At 38.1% G+C, this 14813-nt stretch overlaps 1 protein-coding gene across 4 annotated transcripts in view; it reads right to left on the bottom strand.

Moving 5' to 3' along the window:
• Positions 1-1341: 1341 nt before the first annotated feature.
• The window catches only part of GRIN2A (glutamate ionotropic receptor NMDA type subunit 2A), a 167894-nt gene continuing 154422 nt past the window's right edge, over positions 1342-14813 (bottom strand). For 2 of the 4 annotated variants that reach the window (XM_039560305.1, XM_010392204.4), the window contains one exon: positions 1342-13604. In XM_039560305.1, the coding sequence (XP_039416239.1) occupies positions 11814-13604 (1791 nt within the window). In that variant the 3' untranslated portion in view covers positions 1342-11813. The remainder of the gene's footprint in view (positions 13605-14813) is intronic. The other 2 variants (XM_039560307.1, XM_039560308.1) reach the window with 2 other exon arrangements.

Below are 14813 nucleotides of genomic sequence, written 5' to 3'. Positions count from 1 at the left end.
CTGCTGGCAGGTAGAGCTGGGAGAAGCAGCCCTGTTGCCAACACCAACCTGGATACAAACACCATTATCACATAAAAACAAAGATTCAAGCTCAGATAAAGATTCAGTAAGGTAGGCACACCTCATGTTGTTTCATGAAATGGAGCTGTTTAGATACAAATAGGGTGAGGTCCCTTTAAAAGAATCTTCTAGCAGAAGACCATAAGCCCAGCAGGTTTTTCCTCATTAGAAACCTCATTAAGGACTGAAGTCCAATTTTATATCTCTCATATTATCTGTGCAGACGTGTTCATCTTGGCAACAAATAGATGGGACTGTTCTGCTCTGAGACATCCATGAGCAACCCTTCACCTCCATCATTATTTTTACATTCCATACAAAGCCCCTTTATCAAAAGAATACTTTGGATTTTTATAATAACTTTCATCCCACTGCCTCAAGGAACATTATTCTAATTGCCAAGGGTTTGTTTAAGCCCATTTTGTGGATTCAAAGATTTTCATTAGCTGATCAGACATCATGGAAAATGGGGTCCTATGGAACCGCTTCAGAGCACAGTGTGAACCTCACTTCTTTAGCTCCCATGGCCAGGCAAATGGTCAAACCTTAGAAATAATTTTAAATGCTCCACTAAAACCTCTATTTTGCTTTACATTTTGATTAACCAGGACATTGGACAAGTTTGTGGGCACCAAAAGTCATAGAAGATGTGAGACATTGGTCTGTTTTCTCATCCCTGGGTTTCCTCTCCCCCATCCTCACCTGACCGAGCTCTGAGCGTGCTGCCACACCAGGAGCGCTCCACAGCTCCAGATCTCCAGCTCTTCTCAGGGGTAGCATCATTCCTGGCAGGACACCTCCTTCTCAGGCTGGATGCTGCCTCCACAAGGGCCCAAAGAGCTCCCACCTTTCTGCAGCCAAGGTCACCTCCTCCTGCAGCCCCCCCGTGCTTCGTGCATCCGACGCAGCTGGGAACACGGGAGGACGGTGCCACAGGTGAAGGACCCATCCTTCACCGAGCTCCTCCTGCTCCCTCTGCTGATGGAGCACCTTTCAAAGCATCATTCTCACAACAAAGGAATTTTGCATAAGTTAATTGTCTCGATCCTCTTTATGAATTAAATTAAATTGGGATCACCAAGCACATACTGTCAGCTTTAGCTTCAGGCATCTTCACCTTTAGATAATTTCTAACAGCAAAGGATGTCTCAAAACATGGGGCTGTTAACACCCTTCAAATCACATCAATGGCATAGGAAAAAACAAATGTAAACCTTCTTCATAGGTGATGCTTCATCTTGTCCCATTTAACAAGGAAGACAGACAAGAATGATACCATTGTTCCTTTTCATATTAATTGGCAGAAATTATCTTTATTAGAAAAATGAATTTTTCATATATTTACAATTTTTACATCATGTTATACTTGGCACATGTGTTCTTCCAAATAGTTATATACATTTCAGTACACACAGACATTCAAGTCCCCCATTCCCTTAATGTTTTTCTACATATTTAACAAAAAATGAACACAATACAATTTGTAAGACAACCATAATAATTATATATTTCTCTATCATAAAAAGTTTGAAGCAAACATTTTTTTTTTAAGATATGTTTCAAAATATTTATACAGTATTAGCACTCAGTCATGCACTGGGTTAGAATATGGTCAGGGTGAACTGCAGTGAGACAGTATGTGAACACAGGAGAGAAGTGTGTGATCCCAGTTCCTCCACGCTGCACTGGGTGCTCTGGGGCAGCTCCAGCCACCCCAGAATCTCAGAGGAAGGGACAGAAGGTGCAGGGGGAGCTGGGTGTTCACGTGTCTGCGCCACACAGCAGCCAAAACTGCGTGTGTTAAAACTCATTTCACTTTGCTAAACCTAGCTAATAAAACAGGCAGTAATTGGAATGTCAAAACTAGATTTTAAAGATTCTCTTTTTCCCCAAACCCATTCTTTTGAAGAATCCATTAGACTGTGAATTTTATAATGAAATTCTGAATTCTCTAAAAATTAATTATTTTATGGTTGATTCCATTTCAACAATATTCTTTTATTTCTACTCTAACATCCTGATTTATTTCCCCAGGTGTTAAGAGCTCTTCAAATCTCTACTATTCTTTGCTAGTAACTGGATGTTTATGGCTTACTCTTTGGTTTGAAGTATGAGACTTTCGAGAGTGTTACAGCAAATTGCACTAGTAAATAACAGAAGTGATAGGCTTTTTATTTTACTGTGTATGGAACCTAATGGTTCCAATATTTCTGGTAAAATTTTATTTTTGACATGCAAATTTCTCCTAGTGCAATATAGGTTAGTGTTCCATGTAATCAGTACAAACTATTACACCTGGAGTTCTTTTCCCCCATCAAAAAAAGAATATTCTTCCAACTGTACTAGTAACTAATTTTCTTTGTGAGCAAAATAGTAAGTTAATATTGTGAATTCTCATTTTCTTGGTTGCATTTCATTTTTCATAGTTCAACTGCAAGTAACTTCTAATCAAACTCAAAACAACAATACATTACTTGAAACTGTTAATAAATGATTGTAGAATCTTTTTCACAACACTGGATTTCTGTCTTGCCCCTCATTCTCCACAACAACTTTATACATATACATATTTATATATAGCTTATATATATACATATGTATATGTACAAAAACTGATCAGGACAACATATTAAACTGATACTATTCAAGTAAACAGGTAAAAAAATGTTTTTCAAAGTGTAATTTGAGATTTTAAAATATTTCTGGTGGGTTTTGTTTAGCAGCACAGAAATATTAGTATTTCATCTAAGCCCACAAATATACTTAAACAGGATGAAAGGAAGCACAAAATGCCCTTCAGGTTTAGTGTGAATTTGAATCTGATGAATTAAAATCAACATGATTAACAGGTGAAGTGCTTCTGAGATCCTGAAATGTATGGATGCAGATTTTGCATAAAAATTAAGTAATGAGTTAAGAATCAGGTAGGAGTTTGCCTGACACATTAATGAATTCTGTTTGTGCCTCCTGGTTTCAGTAGGGAAGGCACGAGATCCACTGTGCATGTGGGTGTGAGGTGTGAAGACAGAGAGATCAGGCTGTTCTTCATTGGTGCAAAATGTATGTTCTGAAATGAGGAAGACTATTTCAAAATATTATACCTGATATCAAGTATAAACTGCAAACAGCTCTTACTGAAATTGCACTGGTTTCCTTCCTAGCTGCACACAATTTTACATGATGCAATTTCCAAACCTTTGCAACATGAGGTTTGGCTGGGGATTTTTAAAATCTGAGCGTGAACTGCACTAAGGATCTGCTCCCCCATCACTCCCTCACACATCCCTGTTTAAGTCAAAAGATGTTTTGTCCACATTTGGAATCCAAACTTAGACCAGGTAATAATAAGCTAAGCAAAAATCTTCTTCTTGCAGATGAAGAACTTGAAACCAAGTTCTGCTCCAAAACACGCTTGCAGTGAGTAGTAGACAAAATCTGACCCTACAGAATTTAGTGTTTCTTGGTTACGGTGGAAAAATTCATAATTATCCAACACTCCCTTTCAGAAAAAGTTCAGGAATTCCACCAAATTATTCCAAGGTACTTTTTTTTTGTTATAAGTTTTAGTTAGAGCAGCATAGATTTAGAAAAGAAGCCTAATACCACACTCATCCCTCGATGGAAACCTCCACATCACCAGTACTAGTATGGAGGGAATTGATTGTGCCTTACCCACCACTGCTGAATCCTGCCTGACATGCAAAACCCATTTTGGAACCTGCCCAGTCTGCATGGGAGAACACATGGGCAGCCACTGGTGCACACGCCAGCTGCTCCTCCTGGGAATTTTGTTCTGGAGGTATCCTTCCTCAGCGGCCTTAAGTAACAAGTTTAAGGACCAGATGTGGATCACATGAGCTGCCACTGAGTTTAAGGTCAGTCACCACGCCAACAATCTCTGGCCAAGATTTTTCAAACCAGCATGAAAAGCCATCCTTTCCCTACAACTTTGTCATTACAGCAAGCATCAATTCCAGCTCTTTTGGACAGGAACTCTCTGACATGTTTTCATGCATCCTAGCACAAAGCAATCCTGACCCAAACAAGTCCTTTAGCCCCTTCTAGAACAGGTATCAAACACTACAATAAATGCTGCTAGAAGATTTCTAGATGTGGGAGGTTTGGAAAGGAGAGAAGAAAACCACTTAAAATAAAGCACTGCTGCAATGTGTCCCACAGCCTGGGGAGATTACTCACGCATGACTGGGTTGGAAGGTGTATGCACGCACGCCTGTGTATACTGTATATATATTTAGGTTAACAAGTTTAAACTATTAATAAACAGCATCTTATGGTATTTGGTAATTAAAATATCAGGCTTGTGTCATTCAAAATAGTGCAACCTACATAGCAATATACAGGAAAATTACACACATTCTTCCTATTCCATTAATATGCTTGTGCATATCAAGATAACAGGATACCCTTTTCCATAAGATTAACCATTTGCATATTTAATTGTATTCTTTGGCCCATTTTCCCGTGAAACCTCGTATGAAAACGTAAAGACTTTGGCTTTAAAAGAAAAAGAAAACTCCCGCTTTTTCAGTTACTTTCAGAAACTTAAGAAGAATTCAAATTACTTTAGTTAAAAATTATCATCTCCTCCAGAAACTGCAGACCCCTGTCACAGACACCCCCACTAGTGTGGCTAACTGTGAACCTCCAATTTCTTTTTATTTTCACTTTTGAAGATCATTTACACTTCTATTGTAGCACAGCACATCCTCCAAAAGTGTTCTGGACTCCTCTAATCTTGTCCCAGCTGGGAACAAGGAAGGTCCCTGTCCCCAGGAGCACGGAAAGGCAGAGCAGCCTCATCAGGGCCTTCCACTGCATCACTACGGGTCCAGGTTCAGGGTTTGCAATGTGAAACAGAAGCCAAAATACATTCCCAAAAGGTTTTTGCCATTAAACACCATTATTAAACAAGCTCAGGAAAAAAAATTATCAGACAAAAGAATGCTGTAGTAATGATGTAACACAAACCTCTTCAAAGCGGTTATTCTTATGTACTGCAATGCATAGAACAAACTTTAAAATGTAATCTCATAACGCATTTGCTGAGAAAAACATATCATTTCTTCTAATAGTACCAGAAGTGCAAAACAAGACATTCTCCATTAAAATTTCATGTCACTGTAAATATTACCATTTTCCCACATTAAAGCTTAGTACCATTTCTGAAAAGTGAGGAAACTTTCATCAATTCCCAAGCAAAGTATCATCTCACTTGGAACTTTACAGTGCACTGCATAAGTATCACAATATTTATTGGTATTTATTTTCACAGTTTTCTAACGTGCACAGAAATATAATTTTTGAAATATATTAGTGAAAACAAATACTAATACAAAAGGGAAAGGACAAAACATCTAGGAGTATAACTGCTTATCACCACTACTTTTTAAGAGTTGGAGAGTCGAAACCATCTCTCTTTTAAATATGTAATACTATATTTAGTGTGGTTATCTATTAATAAAGGTATTGCATGACAATGTTACAGCATGGCTATATTCTCTACTAATTTAGCCTTGTTTTCAATACAGGTAAAGAATTAAGCAAAAGGAGTAAAAATTGTCATTTAAGCGCAAAACAACAAAAACCTGGTAAACAGTGAGGTAACTTATTTTTACTTATATTATTTCTGGTTCTTAAATTATAGATATGACAAAATCATCACAAAATCAGCAGTGGATTCTTACAGCTGTTAGAATGGCAGAAATTTAAAAAAAAAAAAACAGTTTCAATCATGGCAGATACATTCTGCAGTATGGAACAAAAAAGCTCACGATCCCACGAGGAGAACCAAGTGCATCTTCACTGCATTGCAGGGTGATGCACACCTGTATTCCTGGCTTCCAAAGTTGCAGGACTTTGGAAGAGCACATATTTTCAGAGCGCATACTCTGTACACAGGTCGAGAGAAGCAGGGGGAAAAAAAAGTTAAAGCTTGAGTGAGGGAAATAAATGAAGAGCTTATTTACAGAGAGTGCAGTAACCCTCCCCAGCAGAGCAGGGAGAAGCAGGGCAGGATTGCAGCTCCCCTTGAGTCAGGCAAAGACACAAGAGAGCACAAGCAGCCACCTCCCCTCTGACAGACACTGCTGTGACACGGGAATGGGGGTGAGCATGGGAGCGGCTCCACAGAGACAGCTGAGGAACTCGACAGGAGTTTTGCACCATGTACAGCATGTGCACATCAGACAGAGACTCTGCATGATCAGAAAGATGTAAGAGACAGGACAGTCGTGAGGCTACTCCCATTTAACCACAGCTTCACAGGTGACTCCAGCCAGAGCACATTGAGCCTTTCCTCTATCACACCATGTCCCTGTCTGTACTTATATCCATATCACAAAGAAATACACAGCTGTGATTAAACTGAGCTCCCTTAAACGCTGACATGTTGCTAAGACATTTAAATAAGACAGTACAGGTGAATTTGAGCAGGGAAATGGCTCATACCATAAGCCACACTTTGAAAGGCCTTTATGTTCTTTCAGAAGTTCCTTCAGCACTGCTAAGTTTGGAAGGCTCAGCTCTCAATAGGAAGGAAGTTTAGATTAACAAAAAAGAAAAAATCATTGCTAAGAAAATAATTTAAGTCTATCACTGGAACACTGGAAAACTGTTTTTTGTTGCAAACCAGTCTGCCCTACACAGGAAAGGTATCTGCTTTAAAACGACTTTTGAGTTAAGATAGGACTAGAGCTGGAAAAGTTTAGCAAGGGAATGTATGACATTCATCTTGAAAGAAGCACACGATGTGATGATTAACACTTGACACAATCTAGCCAAGCCACAGGATAGTTATTCTTTTATATTAACTAGGAGAGATTTTTTTCATAGAAGTTCTGTTTTCACTAGGTTTTATATATCAACATCTTAAATGCAATGTAAAATAACAAAAAAAATACACCTCTTGAATTCTTCCTAAATCCAGGCAGATTCTCAGACCCTTCGATTCGAGACACAATTCCTGTTCTACATTGATAAACCCAGCAAGGGAGGGAACAGTATCAAAATCTTCCCCATCTCTAAGGTGCATATGCTACACTGCATAAATATGAAAACAGCAAGTTAGTCCACAAGGAATAGATTCTGACACTTCTCTCCCATGCTGGGTAGTCACATGGTATAAAGCAAATTATTATCCCAACTATGCAGGGGGTACTGCAAACCCCACAAAAAAACCTATTTGCATGAGCACAGGAACCTGTAACACCTCCAAGGCTGAAATTGGTACTCACTTGAAGATTTACCTGGCAGATTTTGGAGGCTGGGGATAAACAGACCACTGCTTTTCTAAGTCCACCTAACTGAGATATCTGAGTTAGGAGCCTATACTTTCTAAAAAGTCAACAGAGAGAGGTAATATCTTTCTGGACACATCCCCCACATAACTGCTCCCAACCCCTCAGTCCCTGCACTTCCATCCAGAGGGAGCTTGCTTTCTCTTGCTTTCTCTCTCTCTCTCCCCACTGGTAACAAAAGAGCTTAGCCTTCCAGCACAGAAACACAAAGCTACACACACAGCTCTAGCTTTTGCTTCCTTTAAAACTGTATAAAAAGATTTGCTTTCATCAGGAAAAATAAACCACATCTGATTTCCCTTGTGAGCCTTATTTCACCTCTTAAGTGTTCCTGAAAGACCATAAAGAGACATGTATTTATGAGATGCTGCCAAAACACGGTGACCTGGTGGTGATTTCATTTTTGTTTGTCCAGAGCACTCTTTCTCCTAACCAAGCTTCTTAGATAGCAGAGTAATGAATTCTGAGCAAAAGCTGCAAATACATTAAATTAAATTTTCCAGAAATGCAAGATCTCTTAATTTTCCTTAATTTTATCTTATATATTAAAATATCTTATTTCCATGCTTTTAAATTAGTGGGTGGCTACACTGTTCTAAGAAACACAAGCAGAACACAAAATCTATTTGAGAGAAAAAAAGGGAAATTTACTGTGGTGAAAAGGGAAAGACAAAAACATGAAGAAATTCTACAATATCTTTAAAAGAGAAAAAAAGCAAGAGGCAGGTATGTCTATGTAGCTGTTTTTACCTCCATGTACCTACTGCATTCCTCAGCAATTCAATATCCTGCCTCCATAAAAGGTGTCGTCCAGGAGCAGTGTAACACTACAGGACATGCTACCAAGAATGGCCCATATCATTTACAGCCTGATTCAGTTCCAGCTGGAGTCACAGGAAATCTTGGTGATAGGAATGACCAACAAACTGCTAGAGCTGCAATCAGGAAAATGTAACAAGTCACCAGCACCATCCAGAAAGGTACAGAAAGGATGGCCACTTATGCAGGAAGATTCTTTTCTCCTCTTCAAGTATAGCAGCAGCTAGAGTGAGAGAGAGGGAAATACAGAAAGTCTTGATCTCAGTTTAATTGAAAGTCAGTGCAAATATATCAACAAAGCTCAGGCAAAATTCAGAATTCCACGCGCTCTACGGCTGAGCCTCACAAGCTGTGGCTTGTGGCTCTGTTGAAGATTTTTCTTCAACTTCTCAGCTGCTTCTTCTTTACACGAGCACATCTGCAACCAGCTACTGCCTACAGCCCTGCCTCAGCTCTCCTTCCCTTTTATCGACTTGGATTTATGCCAACATCAAAACAACAAATGCATGCAGACTCTTACTCCCTCTACTTTCAGTATCTGGTGGGGTTTTTTCCTCCTTTATGGAAGCATCTTATATTTCCATGTGAACAACTGCTGTGCAACATTATCAAGTCTTCCCTCTGTCTCTTTATTTTGGTTGAGGGCAGGTGGTTGTATTGAATATTGCAGATAATAATACTAAATCTCTACAGTCACCAGAAATCTGCTCAAATCAGAAAAAGCAAACACTGCAATATCACTGCAATTTCACAATTTCACTGTAGCTAATTTGCTTGTACATTTCACAGAAAGATCAATCCACCTGGGTTGAGGATGTTTACAACTGAATCTCAGGAGAGAAAATGTAAATGGGAATTTTTCTTTCCCACAACTTCACGTACAGTACTTGTATATATATTGAATTATGTGTGTCTGGTTAGATAGAGATGATGATACAAAAGACTTGGAGCGATCGACAAATACTTTGAGAGCTTTATGATGATGTGAAAGACAAGAGCCACCACTGAGTTTTATGATTTACTTGGTAAAATGCTCAGCAACTTCCATGGCAGGATTTGGCATGACATCAGCAAATCATATCTGCTGAAACACACCAGATAGTTCAAAACACTTCAGATTTTAGTTAATATACTATGACTTGGATTGGATATTAAAATGTGCCTGAAATATTTTTTATTACACTCATTACAACATTACACCTTCAGTGCATTTGCCCTCCTGTAGACTTAAGAGCAAAGCATACTTGTGTCTTTGGGAAAAGGTTTGGGTTCATGACAAGTAGTGTTCATCCCACAGACATCCTAACCCTGCTTAGCTCACACAACTATTCCTAAGAAATCTGCATCTCTGTAAGGGGAGGTAAGGAACTTCTGTTTATAAAAACTCCCTCCAGTGAGGAACCAGAAAGCTTTCCATATGAATCAGGGCCAATAATTATGACCAAATGTTGAATAAAGAATACCCAAAACATATTTTTACCTGAACTGCATAGAGATACCCATAGATATGCTTTCTGATCATACTTATAATAAAGTATACTGAGATTTTTGGAAACTGGAAAGAGCCTCAGAAGCCCAAATCTCATTACATTTCATTCCTTAAAAAATGTCATCCTTCACCATCACAAGATGGTGAAGATACAAATACATTTGCAAATACCAAGAACTCATTCTGGACTTCGATAGCTAAAGTCAGTTTAAATCTGTTTAATAAAAAAAAAGCTGTAAACAAAATTCAAGAAGCTTTATTTTGACTATCCCTACACATCATTTATATTATCTCCTGTTTGCAACTCTGCAGTATTCTGTTCTAAATTAAACACCTTGCATACTGCACCTCTGGCATGCAGATGCTTCAATTACAGCTGACAGGCACGATTCTGCTGAGAAGAGTTTCAGTTTAGAGAAAAGTTAGGGTAATATTCACATTTTCCAATTCACAGTGGTAATGGTTTCACTGTTCTTCAGTGAAATGGAGGGAATAATGCTTGAACAATCTAAATTTCCTCTACACAAAAATCCTAAAGCAGTTCTCAGAGTAGCAGGAAAATGGGAGAGCACCACCTCAGGAATACTTTCAGTAGTTAAATGTATTAGCAATTATATTTACTTCTTTAGTTGAAAAGCTGTACACTCTTCTCCTGAAAGGCTTCCTCTCTTCCCTTTCACGCTCCCTTATGGTTAAAATCTAGTGGGTTTTTTTCTTCCAGATGTGTGTGTACAGGGGTGTGTAGCAGACATTTTATTTGTGAAATAATCTGATTGACATTTATAGAAGGAAAAGTCATATAACAATGCATCCCTGCTATGTGAATACCTTTGTATACCAGTAAGTGATAATAAAGATACTGTTTCTTAGTTATGTGTGCATATATTCAGTTTATATAACAGACTTGATTTGAGAGGTTAGAAAAATGGTCTGATGTTCAACAAATATGCACAATATTGTGGAAGGAAGAAGTCCTTCTAAAGGTGTTAATCCTTCTCTGTGTATGCAAATAAATGGTACCACGCTCCTCACTGATCACACTGAACTTATGGCTGTCGGTGTTTGATACTGTATTAACAGCTTTAATACTATTAATATACAATTAATTAGTTGTCACTAATACACTATGAACAAAGAACTACAGTGGGTTGGGATTTGGTTTGGGAAGTGAAAGAATAAAAGAAATACTATACAGCCCTGAGTAATCACCAGTAAGGGGCAAATGCAAACTTACGTACACATTAGGCCTCAAGGTTACTAATAAAGTCCACAGCTCCATAGTAAGTGCCATATAGTGATATCTAAAAATATATACTCTGGATTAGGCAGCTGTGAAATTTCTGACAAGATTACTGCAAACTTTTTAATGAACTTACTTTGTAATGGTAAGTGCATGTGCAATATAAGAAAAGCATTTGTACATGAACATTAACCAATATCCTTGGGGCTTCCTTTTGGTACACAGCAGTTCACATGTTTGGGGTTACTGCCTTCCTATCTACTGTCTGTCACTCTAGAAGGAACATACTAATTTTGTGCTAACACACTGTATTTTACTTATTAAGGTCCTGGGGTTTGGGGTTTTTTAAAATTATTATTTGGCTTTGAAAATTATTATGAAGCTAAAATATGTTTTTGGAAGTCTTAGCTTTCTGTTCTCTTTCAGAGTCTTACTTTTGAATCTGTGCAAATGCATCCCTATTTCTTGTTGTCGGTGTCATACTACATGAATACCATATTGCTTATCCAGTACTAGAAAATCATTAAACATTTCTAAGGACAAAAGTACATTGAATGATACTTAGCAACATAAGTTAGAATAACCCAAATAGTAAAATAATTAGGTACAAAACAGCATAGTTGCCAACATATATTGGGGCTATTTCAGTACAACTTGCCATTTATATATAAAGCATACATAAATGGCTATTTTTTATCCTTTTCAACAAGACATGTTTTAAAAGGATAGTTCAGAGCATACCAGTTTACCTATTCATGTACAAAAGTACATTGGGAAAGGGAGAGGTTTATGTATCATTTACCAGAGCAGGATACTGTTAAAGGAAAAATTCTCCCTCTAAGATGGTGGCAACTATTCTTTCCCTATAGATAAAGTGTTCATGGAAAATTTAAACATCTGATTCAATGCTAGGCCTTTTCTTATACACACGTGTATTGCTACAGGAATTTAAAACCCTTGGAGTTGAGTACAAGCTATTCCTATTTGCAACGTAAGGCAAAACATGCTCTGAAATGTACATGTCATTATGGATCCGACCATCCCTGGAAGAGTATGATGCTGTAGACTGTATGGACGACCTGAAATAATTATCATTTCTTCCTCTTGTTGGCAATGAATGTTTATAAAGATCAGCTGGACTTCGCCTAAGAGATAAATGCTGGTCATCACGATAGGAGTGCAGGAAGGGGTTATCATCCGAGTGAACAGCATACAGGGACTTGCTCCGCTTACTGTCCTCCAGAGCATGAGTTAAAAGTGAGGCCTTGTTGCTCAACAGTTTGCTTGAGGGAACACTAAACATGCTTGCATATGGACTACTTTGAAGAAATTTCTCTCTTTCTTTCAAGCTTATACTACGAGAAGGTCTTCCAATATCAATTTCCCTGGACTTATCAGCGATATTATCAAAAGAGTGTTGCCTGCTAATCCTCAGTTTATTCTTTCTATGATATTGCAGAGCACTACTTTGTGACCAAGTACGCTCATATATTTCTTCAGGAAGTGATAAGTTCGTTGTATCCTGCAGCATCTGATCTTCCTCAATATCATAGAGGTTCCCCATCCGCAAGCATGCATCGCATTTATAGGGAGATCTGGTCGTGTAGTGTCCTGCGTAAGTGGGCATGTTGGAGAGACAGCTCCTGCAGTGGGTGGAATTCTGCCTGTACCTATCGTTCATGTCACCTAGGGAAGTATTTTTTTCTTTGAGAGTGTAGTGCTTTGCATAAAGTTTATACTGGTCATTATTTGGAAGACTGTCTTCGTTATGTGATGGAGTCCTGTTAGCTTGTTCAGCTTTCCTGAAGCTGTCACTGTGATCTTGGTAAACATCAGGAAACTCTACAGTTTCTGGAAGGACAATGTTTTCGATGTACTGAGGTGTGTCCAAGCGGAATCCTGGCTCCTTGTCAGCATCAATTGTGTAGATTTTATCCCGTGGAGAGCCCTGTTTGGTTTTCAGATATGTCAGTTCCACTTCACTACAGTCTTTTGGGTATTTTGATGCTACTGTCCTTTTTTTAAAATTGTCCTTGGTTTTGTGGTGCTTGTTGTTGGTTTCAGCTTCCATGTGGCAAGTAGCTCTGCTTGATGTCTCTGATACATCTGAATGGACAATCTCTTCAGGAAGGTATCTTTGGCTTTTCAATGAAAGCTGCCTGTTTTCCTCTGACTCGTTTTCTCTCTGGGGACCTTGGCCCTGACGTACAGATTCTTGACGCAAAGATTCAACAGATTTCCTCCAAAGCTGCCTGGGTCTGGAGTTCACTTTTGCTTCTGTTGTTACTGCAACCTCTACTGTATTTGGATTGGATTCATTCAGTGTGAGAGGATGCTGCCCTTGGAAAACATAGTTGTTCAGATTGTCCTTGTGTCGATTGCCAGGAAGTGTCTGCAGTTCACTTATGTTGTCACCAAAAAAGTTGTCCTTTGTCTGAAAGGATCTGTTATCAGCAAATATCAAGTTTCCCTTATCCATGACCATGTCCATAATCAAAGAACCCCTCTGAATAAAGTCAGCTGTTCTTTTGGGGGAGTCAATTCTTGAAGGATTGATATTCGTCATGTTTTTCGCTGTTCGCAGCAGTTTTAACATGTTGGTTTGTGAATTGGTCAAAGAAAAGTCAGGAGACTTCTTTTTCTCCTCAATGTGTACTCCATGAATGCAACTGTAAATACCCTGCAATATGAGTAATGTAAAACAAATTAAATCACTAGGTATAACAAATTAAAAATTCCATTTTACTTTTACTAGCAATAAAGAACAATTAAACATTTTTATCCAATTACTGGAAAGATTAAAAGTACATCTCCATCTTTTTATAATTTCCTTGCACTGAAATGGAGGAACATTTTCTACTATATCTGTTGGAATTACAAAGGAGAAAAATTGCCAGTGTTTCACAAACCATTGGTCTGTCTTGGCCTCCCCAGTTTATTCCAGATACAAGATTAGAAGGTACCCCAAAGAGTTCCCTAATCTCAGCACAAAATGAAACTAACCTTCAGTAATAGATACTCCCTTATTTTAAACCAGTGATTAAGTTTCCCCTCTAAATAAGCCTGTAGTGGGACTATTTTATTGGAGGTTAAGTTCACTTGTACTGAAATGAAAAGGCTTCTAGTCATCATATTTTAGCTTTTCTGATCCCTATCCCAGTATATATGAAAAAAGCCCAGCTCTTTCTAAAGTTGAATGTGAGTTAATTTTGAGCAAAAGGCTGAAGCCCATTTTCTCACTCCAACCTCTTCGGTCACTCCTGTGAGCCCAGTTGACATTTCCAACCCTGTGAACTAGCAATTCTCAGACATTTACCTATGACATAAGTACTCTTTCTCCTGCATTGCTTAGGAGAATTTCATATAAAAAAAGACCAGAAATACAAAGTTCAAATATAAAATGTGTAGGTTAAGGTGCATATGGTTCCCAGACAATCCCCAACAGAGTAGTGCAGACTATTTTTAATGCAGTTCCAAAATGGTCCAATCTACTCAACAGGGTAATTGCAGCACTCTTTAAAGCAATTAGCCATTTTAGCATCATTTTCAGTTCTCCTAGGCTATATAAAAAATCCAGAGAAATCACTTACCTAATGAAAGTTCTATCTGTTTTAAAAATATATAAAGAAAAAACCCAACTAATTTGTCAAAAATATAAGAATAAGCCCACTTTTCCCTTTTTTGTTACAAGTATCAGTTTCCTGGATATGTAAATCCCCTTTGGGTCTGGTAAAGTTATCATTAAAACTTGCCTTAGTACCCAACCAATACAAGACATATATCACCAATATCACATAAATGATACTTGTGTTTGACCTTTTCTCATAGAGTCTATTCAAGTTTGCTATCAAGAAAAGCTTATAAAAATACTCCATTGTATTTTTATAAC

This window comes from Corvus cornix, chromosome 14 (assembly GCF_000738735.6).
Source record: "Corvus cornix cornix isolate S_Up_H32 chromosome 14, ASM73873v5, whole genome shotgun sequence".
Lineage (NCBI taxonomy): Eukaryota > Metazoa > Chordata > Aves > Passeriformes > Corvidae > Corvus > Corvus cornix.
This window is presented reverse-complemented; position numbering and strand designations above follow the sequence as displayed.